The sequence below is a fragment of the Cuculus canorus genome, chromosome 3, assembly GCF_017976375.1.
Source record: "Cuculus canorus isolate bCucCan1 chromosome 3, bCucCan1.pri, whole genome shotgun sequence".
Lineage (NCBI taxonomy): Eukaryota > Metazoa > Chordata > Aves > Cuculiformes > Cuculidae > Cuculus > Cuculus canorus.
Window position 1 is genome coordinate 122,194,761 of NC_071403.1, and position 18,405 is coordinate 122,213,165.

General features: G+C 44.5%; 1 protein-coding gene across 1 annotated transcript in view; it reads right to left on the reverse strand.

The window, feature by feature from the left end:
* The window catches only part of PKHD1 (PKHD1 ciliary IPT domain containing fibrocystin/polyductin), a 254,042-nt gene that overhangs the window by 58,504 nt on the left and 177,133 nt on the right, over positions 1 to 18,405 (reverse strand). The window contains exons 57-58 of the mRNA XM_054063619.1: positions 17,716 to 17,878; positions 13,580 to 13,740 (exon numbers count right to left, since the gene is read on the reverse strand). Of these exons, the coding sequence (XP_053919594.1) occupies positions 13,580 to 13,740; positions 17,716 to 17,878 (324 nt within the window). The remainder of the gene's footprint in view (positions 1 to 13,579; positions 13,741 to 17,715; positions 17,879 to 18,405) is intronic.

The window sequence follows — 18,405 nt, forward strand, 5'->3', positions numbered from 1 at the left end:
AGTGGAAAAATTAAAGATGCTTTATCTGAAACATCCACGAAGGAAATCCTGTGTCTCTGATGAACCTGACTTCCTCAATTTCCTGTTTGCTGCACAGCTGTCTGCATTGGATGGGTCTCAGGGACATTTTTTTGGACATATTTGTCTACCTCAGTTGGAAGCCAGACTCCTCGAGTTAGAACATAAGGGTCTATAATCTTTTTTTTTTTTTAAAGAAAAAAATCACAGTGAAAACAGAAAGAATGAAAAGAAAACAAACCAATAAAGAATCTGTCCTGTCATAACATTTGAGGTTCTGGTATTTGCTGGCCTTGGAGTGGGTTCAAAATAAATGAAGGAAATGTGTATTTCATTAAATGTTAATATTTGGGAGATAAGAGGGAAAAAATTATGAAATGCTTCCAAGCGCAGTTGTGAGGGCACGATCTGCGAGTGTGTGCACAAACACACATGCTTACACCCCCACAAACACACGGGCATGATTCGGATTCAGAATATGGCTACGTAGGAAGAATTACAAAGGAAGGAGAAAAGGGACTTGTTTTCCCAGATCATTGCTCACCACGTGCATAGCAAGGGCTTTTGCCTTCTCATTAATAATACAGCTGGTTAATCAACATCTAACCAGCCTGCTCCCAGCTGATGGCACGCTTGTTGATGGCTAAACTTGGAGGTCTGGTCTCCATTTCACCCTGGGTGACTGTGTAACCCCTTGGCTCCTAACTGGCCTGGTCTGTAAAGTTGGGATGTAACACACATTTGCCTCCTGGGGGGACAGTGCCTTGGGCAGCAACACGGTCACCACCTCCCCAGGATTCACTGTTAATTAGCAGATGTGATGCAAGGGAACTCAAAGACGGGATTTAAGGCTCCACATACTCAAGTATTTTGGAGACAGCTGAAAGAACATCAGAAAATAATGAATCTGTGCAGTTTATTTTCATAGATAGCTGTGGACACAGTATTTGCAGGGTCTATGGAGAGAAAATATCTCACCGACCACAGAGCTCTTTCCTTGCTAAACTTCAGCCCCTTACTGCAAGACCATGGGTTCTAGAGTTTAAAATCTGTTCTCTAACATGCATCCAAAAAAAAAAAAAAAAAAAAAAGCTTCATTTTGTTCTTTGTAGCTGAACCATTTCTGAGCAAACTTGCAGACAAAATGTTACCCCAGACATAAGTCTAGCATGGGGAAAGAAAGACATCAAGTGTATTAAATAACATAAAAATACAGAGTATTCAACAAACAAAACAAAATCTAGAAGTAGAACCAATTGAAAAACATTGGTGTTGTGAAGGCTAACTTGGTGTCAGGAGGTTTTGACTTTCTTGTGCTAGACCTTGGACTTCATTAGAACTATCCCCATTTCTACTCCCTCTGGATCAACCCCCAGTTTGTGCAGCACGTAACACACCACCTCACATGCAGATGCACTGGATTCGAGGAGACTTGACTAGCGTGTTGTATGAAACAAGCATTACCAAAGCCCTTCCAACAACAGACGTCTCCAACACAACATCCCACCCAAACGGCATCTCTTTGCCTTATACTGGACATTATAAATCAATCGATTCCTGGCCTTCACAAATATTGTCAGCCCAGTAACAACACTTCATGAGTGAATGGAAAATATTATAATTCCAGTTTTATAATTTCAGATACACTGGGAATCTATTAGATTTATGTCATTACAACTGAGGGACAATTTGTCTTGAATATTACTGAATTATTCACCGTGATTAAAGCTAACTGAATATTTATTCTGGAAGTTGGGTTTCTATGTTGTTATTGAAAGAAAACGGGAGTTTGCTGAAATATTTTAAGTGTTAAACACCTCTTTTTTCATGGAAAAAAATATTATCAGGAAACTATAGTAGGAAAACATTTTCTGTCTGCTTTTATTCACCCTTTCCAGAAGAAAAGAACCATGTCTATTTCATTATTCTGATGGCTTGCAAGTTTCTCCTTTAGGTCAGAGCTCTGATAAAAGGGGACAAAATTGAGGTTTTGGGGCTTTGATTTGGTATCATTGGATGAAATCTGAACATCCTAAATGTTCCAGTTTCACATTTTCAATAATATGCTACAGCAGAGGACAGTCAGGAGCTAAAGAAACCCTTTCTGTGCAGAGCAGGAGCAGCGCTTTAGCACGAGGCTGTGGCTGAACCCCGGGACTGTGGCTGAACCCCAGAGCTGTGGCTGAACCCCGGGACTGTGGCTGAACCCCGGGGCTGTGGCTGAACCCCAGAGCTGTGGCTGAACCCCGGGACTGTGGCTGAACCCCGGGGCTGTGGCTGAACCCCAGAGCTGTGGCTGAACCCCGGAGCTGTGGCTGAACCCCGGGGCTGTGGCTGAACCCCGGCGCTGTGGCTGAACCCCAGGACTGTGGCTGAACCCCAGAGCTGTGGCTGAACCCCGGGGCTGTGGCTGAACCCCGGCGCTGTGGCAGAACCCCAAGGCCTACCAAGGAGATAAAGTTTTCCCTTTAGTTAAGGCACAAAATGAGGTTTCTCTCCGAAGAACTTGTTCTGGTGTCCAAGAAATGGACAGCACGGGACACCCCCTTTGAAGGGACAGAGGGATTCACTGGCAGTGCTTTCTTCCCAGTCCCAGTTTTCCTTAACCTATAGGAGTCTATTCCCTTCGAGAACGTATCCAACTGCCTTTGACGGGAGTTGAAAACGAGTGAAGAGCTCCTGTGTGGGAAGAGCACCCGCGAAAGGAGGTGTGGGCACGGCCCGGCACGGCTCTGCCCTGGCTCGGAAACGGCCAACGCCCTCTCAAACCGATAAGAAAGCCGCTTTGCTACCCACGGGGCTCCCCCAGCCCCACCGAGAGAGGAGGAGAGGAAAAGGGAGAGAGATCCCTGGGTGTTTGTGCCTGCTTCTCTTTCAAATGGAATTAATGGTGGTTTAATGGGGTATGAAAGGATGTTTTACTGGAAACAATGAGGAACAATTGTCTGGCTCACGTTTCATTTCACAGGTCATTATTGCATTAAGAAGTAAATCGACCGAGTCCGGTAAATAACAGTCTGTGTTTTGCCCAGAGCTTCAAACCAACAGTCTTAGCAGTCACCCACTAATATCTTTGTCATTTTTAACCCTTGCGGGGGTCTGCTGGGAGCTAAACAATTATAGTCTTCACCCACCCCTGGCAGGTAAGCATTATTCATTTTACTTCTCATCCCTCCTTCCCGCAAACCCCACGAGGCTGCGGGTTTGCATTGTTGTTCTGTTTATCAGACAGCTGACCCAGCTGTGAGCCTGGTGGCCGCGCAAACAGCCCCTCCTCCCGGGCGCGCTGCGGGCCCCACGCTGCCGCCTCTGCAAAATGAATTGTTGCAAAACGCAGCGCTTCCCCTATAAAGCTCTGCAAACCAACACTCAGCAGTTTGGCTGGGTCATAGACACGTCTCTAAGATCTAAGGGAAATAATAGAGTTACCCTTGCAGGATGCAATCCCCATCGCTTTTTTTAATTGCACAAACGCAGGCACCTCGCCTGCTGCCCTCGGCCCCTGCCTCGCTCCCCGCTTCCCTCCGCTTCTCCCGAAGCCTTCTGGGCTGATGGTTCATATCAGAAACTTCTTCTAGAAGAGGCCAGCAAAGTTTCTGGATGATAACCGCAAGCACTAAACCCCAGCCATGACTCAGGTCTGTGGGCATCGCTGAAGCGCTTGGAGCCTACAGGAAACCTGCGGAGGGGCTCGTGATTGGAGAGCGCAGGGATAGGATCCGGGGCAGAGGCGGTTTGAAGATGAAAGAGTCAAGATTTGGATTAGACATAAAGAAGAAATGTTCTGCTGTGAGGGTGGGGAGGCCCTGGCCCAGGCTGCCCAGGGGAGCTGTGCTGCCCCATCCCTGGAGGGGTTCCAGGCCAGGTTGGATGGGGCTTGGAGCAGCCTGGGCCAGTGGGAGGTGTCCCTGCCCATGGCAGGGGTGGAACTGGATGGGCTTTGAGGTCCCTTCCAACCAAAACCACTCTGTGATTCTATGAGCCTCTGATTCTGTGCAGCAGAATGACAACTGAGCGAAGCAGTGCCTTGGGAGGGAAGGCATGGTATCTGAGAAACCCATCTCTGAGGAGAGGTCACGGATGAGGAACCTGCCTCAGCTTTGGTTCCCTGGTGCTGTGAACTCCGTTTAGGTCCAGTCTATCATTTTGCATGGGACCAGCCTCTACACTTACATATTGCACAGGCTTCCAGCACATCAGCATTCCACAAGATCAGGCAGACTGGCTGAGAGGGATGAAGCAAGGGGCTGGGAGAGAATCTCTCTAGCTAATTACCTCCCTAGCAGTCACTCTTTGTCTTCATCAGCAGTATTTAGAAAGTCCTAATTACCAGACCTTCCCACTACAGCACCCTGGCCTTTGGACCAATAAATCACTGTCAGACCTCAAAGATTCCTGCAGGTCACAGAGCATCCTTACAGAATTTTGAAAATAGGTCCAGAAAGGACCTTTTGAAGTTATTTTATCAATCCTCCCCTCTCCTCGGGAAAAGGTATGGGGAAGTTCAGATGGGATATTAGGAAAACTTCTTTACGGACAGAGTGGTGAAGCCCCGGCAGAGGCTGCCCAGGGCAGTAGTGGGGTCCCCACCCCTGGAGGGGTTCTAAAAGCATGTAGATGTGGTGCTTCGGGACATGGTTTAGTGGGCATGGTGGGGTCATGCTGATAGTTGGACTGGATGGATGATCTTTTCCAACCCTAATGACTCTGTGATTCTATGATCTAAAAGTGCTTGCATAACTTCCACTGACAGGAACTCCCCGACACACTGAGGCAAGCTACGCCAGTGTTTATTCTCACATTTCCTCCACTGCTTCTAAAATTATCTTTGCTGGAATTTCAGCCCATTATTTCTGATTCCACAGACTTGGAGAGCAATTTACATCTCTACTCCACAGCAGCCTTCTATATTTCTGAAGGCAGTTCTTAAATCTCTTCTCCTCAAGACTGAGCCACCCAACTTTGCCAGCCAGTCTTCACAGCTTCTGTTTTCCAGATGTCTAATGATTCTTTTCACCTTTAACTGACAGGCTCTTAAATTAATGCACGGGTGATGTGTGCATCAGTTACTCAGGTTTCATGGATCACTAATGCTTTATAAATCACATCTTAAGAACCACTACCCTGAAATAATGGCCTCATCCCGTCTATGAAAAAAAAGCTTATGCTTGAGTCTCAGACAACATTTATATACAGAAAGGTAGAGAAATGGATATCAAATCCATAACTTGACCCCTAAATGAAGGTGACAGGGTGTTTGGGGGGCACTGAGCTATATTTTAGCTCAGAGGGAAACAAACGAGCTCCCTGTGATTTCACAAACTCTAAAAACAGAGTAATTTTTCTAAATAGCTTCCTAAACACTGGAGTTCAGTTTTGAAAATGACAAACCTGCTGTAACCTCAGGGATTAAGGCTAAAAGGAGAAGCCAAGAATTTCTGATAGCAATTGTAGGCGCAAACTGTTTCCTGGCACATCTTCAAAAAGGATTGCTATCCTAAGGGCCAAGGTTATCTCCCAGAGTCAGGGACCTGACTTTGCTATCACTTTTTCCAAATTTCATTATTCCTAATAGGTACATACACATATTTTACATTTTATGCAGCCGAACACCAGTGCATGCCTGTTTAAAAGTACCGGAGGAATTCAGAAATTAAGAAGAAAGGATGGGACAAAAAATGAAATTCCATTCACTGCAATGAACATGCAAAATGGATGGGTTTGCCCAAGGTTTTTTTGGATTCATCACGAGAAAAGCATTTGATGCTGCCCATGGGAACAAGAAGATAAAGTTTAATAGGCTTACACAATTGTGCATGTGTGTATATATTTGTACATATGCATTTCTCTGTACTGATTGCATGGACAGTGAACAATGCCATTCATCTCATATCCCAGTTTCAGAATTAAGGAAAAAATACCGTTGGGAAAGGAAAATAACTGTTTACTAGAGGCTGATATACAGCTGAGTTTGAGAGAAAGCAATTTATAGTATTTCAAAATGGAACTGTCATATGGTCACATCAGGCCCAGTGCTGACCTGCTGTGCTCCATTTCCAGCTCTGGTCTATTCCCCCATGATTTACCAAAGCAAATGATGCAGGGGGTGTTTTGCCTTGGCAGACTGTCCACCGAGGCAGAGTCCCGAGGAGCCTCCCGCTGAACTGCGGGTGTTCTCTCCGAGCCAGTGGACTCATTACCCTCACTTGTCCATCTCCGCCTCGCTGCCCTCTGCTAAGCAGATCCCTTAGCTCAGCAGGTTCAGCCTTCTCGCATCTGATGAGCTACCATGTAAGCATCAAAGACATAAAAGTAACTTATTTTTCTTTGGCTTACTTTAAACCTTGTTCTGTCGTGAACATGAAAAAAAATTCTCCCAACTTTGTTCTTGATTTTGGTCTCAACTTAATTACAGTCTCATGAAATCCTTGCCAGAGCTGTGCTTGCAGGAAAATTAAGTAAAAGTTACAGGCATTTTCTTATCACATTATGTTTGGTTTTATAAAACAGTAACTTGGTAACAGCTCTTTTAATGTCTGCTGTTGGCACTTTCAATCCATTTTGCTTGGGCCAATTATTGCAGAAAAAGTAAATTTCTATTTGTGAACAAAAATAACAAAAAAAAAAAACATCAGAGGAAAACAATGAATGTTTCAGGCTGATACTGCATCTGCTTCATCCCTTGCAAATCAACCAAACCTGTATTCCTTTCTCAAACACCTTTAATTAGTACACATGATTATGCACAGCAGGAGTATCTAATCATATTCCTTGGAATATTAAATATATACGGTGCAGTATTTTCCCGCAGCTTTAGCCCTAGATCTTAGCAGTAGCCTGAGTGCCACCAAGATGCATTTCCTCGATTATTATTTGAGAATTTTATTTATGGAATCATAGAAGGAACTGAGTGGGAAGGGACTCACAAGGACCATCCAGTCCAGCTCCTGTCCCTGCACAGGACACCCCAACATTCACACTGTGGGGCTGAGGGAGTTGGCCAAACGCTTCTGGAATATTGCCAGGCTGTGACTGCTTCCCTGAGAGCTGCTCCAGGGTTCCACCACCCACTGGGGGAAGAACCTTCCCCTCATGTCCAACCTAACCCTCTCCTGGCATCTTCCTGCCATTCCCTCAACTCCTGTCCTTGGTCACCAGAGAGGAGAGCTCAGTGCCTGCTCCTCCTTCAATAATAAAAATTACTGAAAGAAAGAAGTTTGTACAAAAATCCTTGATCCACATCTCTGGGAATTTTGAGCTGTCTGTATCTACATCTGACCTTTTCTCTCTTTTCCGATGAAACCTAGCAAACACAGATAATTATTTATGACATTTAGTCTCAATGATATGCAATTTTTTTATAAGAGCAGTTGACAAAATTGACTGTTTCAGTGTCTGTGCAAGATGCTTCAGACAAGCAGTTATGTATGAAATAGCTACGCTTTTGTGATCTAGAAAATATGCCGATTGATTCTAGAGAGCAACCAAGACTGCTGCAGGAGTTCACAGCTTTAGATTTGTGTCGATTGAAAACAACACAGGAAAACATAGTCTCAATTATCTGTTAATCAGATAAAAAGATCAGTTGTCCACAACACACTAATCCTCTCAGCACCAGATTCCCACTAGAGATGACTCATTTTTGTCCACAAAGCACTTCGTCAGCTTTTTAAATACTACTTAAAAAAAAGTTTGGGATTTTTTTTGTTTAAAAACACAGTCAGAATTTAAATGTTCAGTAAAGCTCAAAAAAAGGCTCCAGGCATGATTTTTAATAATAAAGTAGAATGAAAAATACATTTTGGGTGATTCTAGTTAATACAACCGTACTTTTCAACCTGTCTAAGCAGCGCAAGGTGCTTTTAGATTTAGAGGCTGGCTGTCAGGATTTGGGAAGGATCTGCATTAATTCAACGACTGACCTCGGGCAAGTCACAAATTCTGTTCTTTTGCCTGTGTCAATATATGTTCCCCCCCCAAGGGCATTACAGGCCTAAATTTCACTGATGCTTCTACTGTACCCAGAGAACTTACAAGGAGGTGTTAGATTTGCCTGAGCAGGAAAAGAAATGCATTTGGTCACAGTACAAGGAACACATTTTGAAAATGAGAACAAAAAGTTACCCAGCAGTTAAATCCTACAGCCCAGGATTTAACTGGCTGTTAAATCCTACAGCCAGTTTGGGACATCAGAAAGATGTCCCTTTGGGACATCAGAAAGACTCTATCGAATAAAAGTAAAGCGAACAGGGATTCCATCTGTTACACCATCATAAAGTAGGATACACAAAGATGCTGCTGCCACGCAAACCTAAGGATCTTTCTGCATCTCTCAGAAACCAGCACGGCAGTCACGTTGGGAACTCTGAGTCATAATTAACAGTTTCATGACGCACAGAAAGTTTATTCTTTTGGACAAATTTGAAGCCATGCTAAAAGGAAAAATAATTGGAAGGACTCACTTCTGGATCTGCACAAGGTCACTGGGGGCTGGATCCCTGCCTGCACCAATTTGAGCTGATCGTGAAAAGCCCAATATCGTCTGGGGTGCCGGCCGGCCTGCTGTAACACCCTGACACCTGGAGCCCTCACACCCTAATGTTTAACCACAAAGAGCAGCTGAGATTAAAAACCCATAGAGCAAGCTGCAATCTTTTGCATTCACTTGAAAAGTTAGAGTCGTATTCTCCCCTCTAACAAGTGGGAAAAACACTTGTGCAAGGCCAGACAACAGCAGACGGATTTTCTGATGATTTCCTTTCTTCGCTCCCCTCCTCACATTCCCTTTTCTCTGTCTATAGCCTCATCGTAACACCTCTCCTATGAAGCAGGATAAAAGAAGACAAACAGGTTGTGAAGTTACTGATGCTCAGTGTCTGGCTGCGCAGAACCAAACCAATATCTACTCGTTTCTGCTTTTGTTTGTCACTTTTCCACTAAGTTGGGTCACTGCCACTATCGACAATTTAATACTCAGGTTGGCTTATCTGATTCACCAGGATTCATACTTGTCCCCATGCTGTTCAACATCTTCATAAATGATCTCAATGATGGGATTGGAAACACTTCCCCGAGTCCGCTGGTGAAACTAATCTGACAGGTGAGGTGGACACATCAGAAGAGGGACTTGGAGAGGCTGGAAGAGTGGGCCAGCAAGAACAGCACGAAGTTTGACAAAGAGAAGGACAAAGTCCTGCACCTCTAACTCAAGTGCCCCATACAGGCCAGGATCTCTGTGGTGGGGAGTCACCTTGCTTAAAGGGACTGGGGGGTCGTAGTGCACAGCAAGCTGAAGAGGAGTCAGCAGCCTGCTGCTGGAGCAACAAACACAAATCACATCCTGGGTTGCGTCCCCACAGGCACTGCCAGCTGACTCTACTCCACACTTAACATACCACACCTGGGCTACGCTGTCCAGTTCTGGTCTCCACCATTCAAGAAAGTTGTGGACAGACTGGAGAGAGTCCAAAGGAGGGCCGCAAAGGTGATCACAGGGCTGGACAACTTGCCCTGTGAGAAAAGACTGAAGGAGCTCAGTATTTTCTGCCAGGAGAACACCCAGGGGACCCCAACACAGTATTCCACTACCTAAAGGGAGGCTGCAAAGAGGATGGAGGCTCTCTATTCACAAGAAGCCCCATGGAGAAGACAAGTGGCAATGGGTACAGTTTGCACCGGGGGGGGGGGGGGTCTCATCTTACTATAAGACGTAATTTTTTATATAACGAGAACAATCATTCACTGGAAAAACCTCGCAAGGGATGTGGGAAAGTCACCATCATTGCAGCTTTTCATGATGTGATTGGACAGTCTGCTAGATAATCTCATCTAGGCTTCCTTTCCAAGAAAGTTTCAACCAGACAACCTTTTAAGGTTCTTTCCAACTTGAGCTGTACTATGATTCCATAACTCTACGACTGTTCAAGAGCACTTTAACATGACAGGAACAAGTCTGCCATTAAAAAATGACAGGAACAAGTCTGCCAGCAGGTATAAAATAGATATGATCATAGGCTCTGGATCTGAACTTGAAATGCTTGGGTTCATCTCTGAGATATCCAGGTATCAGCCCACCTAATACCTGTCAATCTCTCTTTGTTCACCAGAGAGAACGCTGGAGGTAATGGAAGTGGGGTCAGATGAATCTCCTATTAGCCTCTGGTCCTCAGCTGCATATCCACCAAGGGAAGAAAACGCACTTCATTTTTTGGGTTACAGACATTGCGACGAGGCAGTAGGATGAGGGAGTGCTGTAACTATTGCAGATAGCCTGCAAATGCTTGGAATTCTGACTACAGAATGATGATCAGCAAACGTGCGTGGAACAGAGAGTAACCTGGACACCGAAATCAGCAGAGGACACAAACTGTTCACTTACCCTTCATTCCTCAGTAGACACACTCGTGTTTATGCCAAATTCTGCTATAGAGATGTGATTCTGTTATTTCCTCTATCCTGGTACCATTTAGTGCTCCAGGCCTGGCCCCGAGCTCTTTTGTAAGAGGTTTGGTACAGAGATGAGTTTGGGGAGAAAAACATTTTGTCATCCAAAAAATGGCAGCTCGAAGAGATTGAAGTAATTACAAATTCATGTTAAACTCATTAAATTGTTTTGGATAATCTGAAAAATGATACTGTGGAAGTTTCTTATAAATGATTTAGGGGAGGGGGGGCTGTTGGAAACCATTTCCTGCTGAATTTTTGCAACATTATATTTAAAAGAAAAAAAAAAAAGAGAAAAAATGCCCTCAGATTAAAAAGTAATCATGCTTTGTTTGATTCCAAACCACTTTTGTTGTTGCTCATTTTTCTTTTAGTAGAAATAATCATAACAAAAATCTTGGATTGGTTCCCTCCTGGGGTTTTTGTTTTCTTTTTTTCTGAATTCTGCAGTTGATCCAGAAAAATAAAACTTCAGTTTTATGTGAAGAACTCCTGCTTCTACAGAAAGCCAAAATACAAAGGACTGTTCTGTGACCCAAGGAGCTAACACAGCAGGTAGGAAGGTACATGGGAAGACAAAAGAAAAGAGAAGTGTGTACGTGATCACATACGCATGGCATGGCTCCCTCCTGCCCACCTGCCGCGGGCACAACTCAGGAAGCCGAGTGGTCCTTCCTTGCTTTGAGATAAACACATGTATATATGTATACACAAATAATATATTACATATTTCCTATATCGATCGTGTCTCCAATAAAAGCCATCATGTGAACTCAAGACCATTAATTTCATACTGAACAAACCTCCCGTGCCCCAGCTGTGGCTCTCCCAGCCCCTTCCCCATGGTATCCGCCTGAGAAAACATCTTCCTGGCTTTTGTGTGCCTAAAATATATCGAGTGAATCGCTTTCCCCCCTAGATTAACCAGAACAGCTAGAAATGGCCGAGAGCAAATAATTTCAAGCTGCTTGTCCAAACTGCAGACTTAAAGGGAATACGTGTATGTGTCTGGATAAAGGTGCAGTTAAGAGGATGTGGGAACCTAGAGCTTTTGAGCCTCAAAGAAACCTGCACCCCTGAACTGTGGAAGTGCAAGGATGTTGTGCAGCTACCTGAAAAGACGATGTCCCGTTTTTGGGGTTAGTCAGGCTGGCAGAGCACTAACGGCTGCACGGCTCTGCTCCGATCAACCTGCTGGAGGTGGTCAGAACTACTGAGGTTTAGCAGGGTTCTGTGGATGCGCAGGTGAGAAGCTCAGCGAGGGGGGCTTGACCACCCAGATAATGTGAGCACCAAATGCTCATCTGGACTGAGGAAAGACACAAGTCTAAAGGCCAAATTCTGCTCAACAGCATAATTAACACCACCATCTTCACTATCTTGAAGCGCTATCACGCCAAGGGGAACGTGGGCCCACAGAAGATTTGTGGGAGCAGGAGAGGTGAGCATTTTCTCCTGTTTGCCTGGCACGGGAGCCTGCGCTGAGCTGTGCCACTTACTCAGTGCTACAACATCAAGAAGGGGAAGGAGCGGGTAGAGAAGAGAAAATGACGACCATGAATTCACCTTAGCATCAAGCTGTGCCTTTCCAAATGTTAACCTTGAAAGAAAAGGAACCGCAGGTCAGAATGAGAAATACAGAGGAATTTAACACACATTTGTGAAGGAAGGGAGGCAAAAACATCCCCTTTCATATTTGGGCAGCAAGAAGAAAACGCAGCAATTCTGTAATAGCCTGAGAGGCAGGCAGCATTTACCATATGCTGTCATCTCCATTATACAGGGAGATAAAGCTCGGGGAGTGCAGGTTGCACTGTCAGAGCAGTTCAGAGGATGGAGATTCCCGGCATGCCTGTGACTGTGCCAGGGCGTGCTAAAAACTGTGCGATCTAAATAAAATCCAGGTTCTGTATGCAATATGCATTAATATGCAGGTGCCAAGTGGTAATACTGCTAGGGTATCAGTGCTTGCATGTGATTCATGACCAGGGCAGAAAAGGTACAGTAAAAAAATCAGTGTGTTTGCATCTAGACAAACACCTTAATCAGCCCTGTAAGAAGCCAGTTAGAGCGAGATCCTTAGAGGACAAACCTGCACTGTTTACACATCAGGTATTTTGTTTAAACATTAAAGTTCTTCTCGTGTTTAATCAGATTTAGACTGGGATAGAAAACGGGATTGGCCACAGTCCCTCCCATCAGTCTCCCATACCACTGGAGTCACAAACGATGAAGCTCTTCAGCAAAGCGGCCACCAGCAGCAGGCACAGGAAATGCTAATGTAATTAAAGAGTTTGTTTGGAATCAAAGAGCAGAGTTTTAATCAGGATGAGAACGGAGCCTTGCTGTGTGAACCTTCAGAAAGTGGTTACCGAACAGAATGGGCCTTTTTAAACCAGAGAGAGGGGTCTTTAAACTTCTGGAGCGGGTTTGCAGCTTGATTATCTCCTCAGTGGGATATGGATGAAAATCCTCACTGGGCCAATTACTACGATTATTTGGCACTTACATAACATTTCCATGGCATGTTGTACTTCGTGCTCTCAGAGGACTTTGCAAAGGGCAGGTAAGTTCTGTTCTGGCCTTAAAAATGAATTAATTAAACCCTAAAGGGCCTAAGGATGCCAGGTAACATAATTCTGCAGGAGGATGGAGAGGCACTGGTGGCCACAGAACGGTGCAATGAGACTTCCCAGACTTCTACACTCTAATTAGAATCATAGAATCATGAAGGTTGGAAAGGATCTCTAAGCTCATCCAGTCTGACTGCTAGCCCAGCGCCACTGCGCCTACTAACCCATGTCCCGAAGTGCCACATTTACACATTTTTTTAACACCTCCAGATGTGACTCCATGACTGCCCTGGGCAGCCTCTTCCAATGATTCACCACTCTTTCAGTAAAGAACGTTTTCCAAATATCTAGTCTAAACGTCCTTTGACACAACTGGAGGCCAGAGTAATTCACTACATAAATCCTGGAAAGGCATCAAACAATCTGGAATCACTACCATCTCGAGCTCAGTTGTAGGTCTGAATGAAAGCCTCATGTAAACCCATACGTCGTTGGTCAAACGTATCCATGACTTTGCAAGCACTCCAGGTGGTGCAGGTACTTACCAGCTTGCAGGTAGAACTGTGTCCATTCGAATTCTGATTTTGGGAAAACAGAAACAGGTGGTTCCAGGTCCAGGATACCTCCATCCAAATCCTTGAAAAGGGCCTTCCTTGAGCTTTTGCACCTCTCTTCAGGGAACATGGTGTCTTCAGAGGTCTGTATGCTGACAGGTAGGAGAAGTAACATTATTATAAAGAACAGAGCGAAGAAAAAATATTAGGCTGTTGTTTGTCATGTATTTACACTGGCAATAAACACTTCTGCACATATGGACAACGTCTTGATAAGTACTAGGTGAACTCACATGCCCAGGAGAAGAAAGACTTGGAAAATAAGTGAAAATAAACAAAACCTAAGCATAGCATAAGGTCTGGAACAGCCTGCAAAGAAATTCTGTAGCAATATTTACACTGTGGCGCATTTGGCATCCAAACCTCCAAGACAAGGGCAAATTGGCCTCCACCCTCTCCAAATGTTGTCTGGGACTGGACAGAGAACATCATCTTATTTCCAATATAGCTTCTATCTCCAAACCTCCTCCTCCTTGGAGTTTGTTTCGGCCAGTGTGGACTGTCATGATCCTTAGAGTCAGCTATGAATTTGCCCTTTGAATACCCGTGGTTCCCTCTTGGATTTCCTGAATTGAGGCGCTGCAGTGATGCAGCCAGCACTCCGCTCAGGCCAGCAGTGTCTGAGCTGTGGCAGATGACGCCCGTAGCTGCTCCATGAAGGGGAAATGAGCATTGCAAGGAATGACCAGGGCTCTGTCTGCTGCCCTGTGCGGTGCTGACATGGCGCAGGCAGTGCTCCGCACACCCATTAGGTGATGGATTGTTTGTTTTTTGCTTACAGATTGGTGTGTGTTGGCAGCCCAGCAGCACCTGGTGGCCTTGTTCCTACCGCTGCACTTTGGAATGGAAGAGCCCTCTGAAGGGCCTGAAAACTGCATCTTCCCATGACCAAGTAAGCTTGTGTAGGAGGAGGGTAGAGCGGCAGAAAGGATGAGTGAGAGAGCCAGCAGGGAGCACACAGCTTAAATCACAGAATTGTAGAATCATTGGATGTCCTGTGTTGGAAGGGACCCACAGAGATCACCAAGTCCAACTCCTATCCCTGCAAGGACAACTCCAACATTCACACCATGTGTCCGAGGGCGTTGGCCAAAATCTTCTTGAATACTGTCAGGCTTGGCACCGTGACTGCTCCCTTCTGCTAGGAATTCAGAGAAGTTTGTTGCAGGTCAAGGAGCCACTTTGCATTTCTAGAGTGAACAAGGATTAAGGTGTTTATAAACCTGTTTTTTTTTTTTGTTGTGCTTTTTCTTTCATACCCAGGCGCTTGGAACTGTGTCTGAAAAGTTTATTGTCCTAATTTATGTTCTAATAAAATGGTAGATTTGGAGATTCAAGATAATTTTGGTGGATTTGATGGATCTCACCTCAAAGCTATGCATGAGCCAGGGTTTCATCACCCAATCACATGTATCTAGTAGTAAGCGATTACCCAACCAGTACTGTCTCTCCAGACAATAACTACGAGATAAGGCTGCAAGAACTGGGTTTGTTCAGCCTTGAGAAGAGAATAATTAGGGGAGACCTCATTACCATATACCAGTACACAAAGGGTGTCTACCAAGAGCATGGAGACTCCCTTTTCACAAGGAATCACATGGGAAAGACAAGGGGTAATGAGGACAAGTTGCTCCTGAGAAGATTCTGATTGGATTCTAGAAGATGCTTCACTGTGAGAACAGTTAAACATTGGAATCATCTCCCCAGGGAGGTGGTGGACTCCTCTACACTCAACACTTTTAAGGCTGAGCTTGACAGGGTGCTGGGCCATCTCATTTAAGCTATAGATCACCTAAAAGGTTGGACCAGATGATCCTTGAGGTCCCTTCCAACCTGGCATTCTATGATTCTGTGACAATAAATAACTGTTTCTCTCTTTCTAAGGACAGGCTAATGTCCTAAGAAGAGAATTAAACCATACTTTGAAAATAATACTGATAAGGTAAGAGAGTTTCAGAGTTTTAGTCCAAACTAGAACAAAGCTCTTTTTGGATGGCATGGCATGATAAAGTATCGCAGCAAACTCTGTCTAATTTTCAAATGAGTTTATGTCATTCTATCATTGCTATACTCTCAGGAGGAAATTGTAAGTTTAGTGGCTTGAAACAGCCAGAAAAAAACTATACATTTCTGTGCAGATTATTAAAGACTGCTTTTAAAGCAAGAGACATAGATGGGACAGGTGAGACTAACAGTTTCCTAGACAAGTGTCTCTATTGACTACAGAATGAGTATAGTGCCCAATTCTTGGATCTCCGAAGTGCAGTGGCCTGAATCACAAAATGAGGATTTAAATTGCTTTAACTATAATTTGACTAACGGTTTAACACAGCTTAAAGGACCAAGTAACTGGTCACATCACTCCTATTAAAAAATACAATGAGACGCAATGACTTATAATCCAGAAATGTCCATGGAAACATCTTTAGACTGTCGCATGGATACTCCTTTAATCTTGAAGAAAGAATTTCTTGTGCTCAGGTTTGGAAAAAACCCATTATTGACAATTTGAATAAAGTGAACCAATAGGCAGAGATTTACAGTAAGAGTGGCAAAACAAATGGGCCATTTTTTCCCAATTAACACAGGGCAAAAGGGGCAAAGAGCAAAGATAGCTCCTCCGATCCTGGCAGCTAGTTCAGTTCTTCAACACCCCTCAGAAGATCCAGCGTTTCAGCTGGTTAGGTCTACCTGTGAGACGAGAAAAGTACTTCATGGTTCTGCCATATTCCCTGATGTTTCGTTTTCCTCTCTTGCTCTCAGGCAATGCTCACCTTCTCCTTGACAGGACATATCCATCAAGATATCCCTGCAGGATGCTGAAGCAGAACAATGCGGCCACAGCCCGGATCAAGCAGTTGCAAAGGTGGATTAACTAAACGCACGCAGACAATGCACGAGGAGCACCGAGAGGTGCAACCTCCCTTGGAGTTTTACTGGATTACTAAGAAAGCATTTAGTAATCCGTGTGCATTCATCATGTTTGCAAGTCACCAGCTCTTGCAGCAGACTGCATATTCAGCAGCGCACTAATAGCATAATATTGTGGGATGGATACAGGAGTGAAACATAATGGGAGCTGACAAGCTGGACAGGTCTCAGAAACCCACACGCAAACTCATGCCCAGAGCAAAAAGAAAAAATGTAGGCTAAAATAAAAATTCTGGCAGAAGGCTGGAGGGGCTCTAAGCACAGCAGTGCGGGACACCTCCAATTATTTTTGACTGGCAAGTGAAGTCCACGCTGGATTTTTTTGCCACTTCAAGCCCTCCCTGACACAGCCTCTGCATTGTGTTCGCTGCTTGTAATAAATAAATAGGCATGTGGTTTCCATTGGATGCGGTTATGTTTCAGCCACTGCAACCAGCAGCGACTTAAGGTCACAACTGAAGCTCTCCCCTCCCTCCTCTGTGTTCCTCCACATTCAGATGATATTCTCCCTGGGCAGGAGCAGTTCTGGCAATCATTTGACATCTCACGGCCTGCTCGGTACCAATCAACATTTCTCATGTGATCTTGCAGGCAAAAATCAAGCTCCGCTTCCCCGACCAAAAGGACATTCCCCGACTCAGGGTGTTCTGCTGGAGGTCCTGACATTTTCTGAAGCCTGAGGCTGAAAAGTCAGAGATGCTCAGGATCGACTGTTAAGAAATGGAACATTTGAAGTTTGTTTTGCTGTATAAATGTCAGAAAAAGGGGAAATCCAAGAATATTGGTCTGGAGATGCCCCTTGACGGAATCTGAACCTCAAGTTTTAAAAACTGCCCTAAACTAAGTTTGGGTTTGGTTCGGTTTTTTTTTTTTCCTTTTTTCTGGATTTAGATTTTGTGTGTGCCTAAGTTTGGTGTCTGAGCTTACTCATTTTTGCTGGACAGGAGCAATACAGGAGCAGAGACAGACAAAAAGCAGGAGAGCTCGACATCCAGTTCGAACCATCTGCCTAAACTCTTTTTGAGACAATACAAAAAGACAGCTGACACAAACGGAGAGGAGAGTCCCCAAAAACATCAGTCCTTTTGTTTTTACACAAACCATGGGAAAAGATAGTTTAAAATGAAACATGTTACCTTCTCGGGTGGAAGTAGAACTTCTCCTTCTCACTGACATGTAGCATCCTTGATCTCTCTGCTGTGATAAGAGGCATGATGCCTGAATGCTCAGCGTTTGACGAGATGCAGACATCCCTGTCCTCGCTGTGGCAGCTCTTTGTAAAACCAGTAAAGGTGACTTCTGCCAGGGATTGAGAGAGGGTCAAGTGAGGAAAAGCGGTTGGAAGAAGGCTCTGTTCTATGACATTCTGCATGTCAAATTTCTCCCACATATACATAGACACACAAATCATTTTTAAATCAGACTAATTGCATACATCCTAGATCTTCAGTTGGCGTTAGAAAATTCCACAGCCAAGCTATATTTTAAGTATTGACACAAAGCGAATAATGCCCAGAGGAAACGAAATCAAAGGAAATAGAAAGTGAGAAAGAAGCAAGACTGATTAATAATTTTTCGTGTGGATCAGTAAGAACTAGTTCAATCGCACTCTGCCTCAGATGGTTTATCCACTGGCCAGATGTTAATCTAAGAGGAGCTGGGTCTGGTGACACGTGTTTGGCTCTGGCACTGAACTCCTGTGCAGCTACAAAATCCATGCTTTGCCACAAATTCTCTGTGAGACCCTGGGCAAGGCTCTTTGTCTTCTGCCATCTCCGTTAATGTTTGGCAGAAAGAAGATCATGTATTTTCTGACAAAAGCAGGT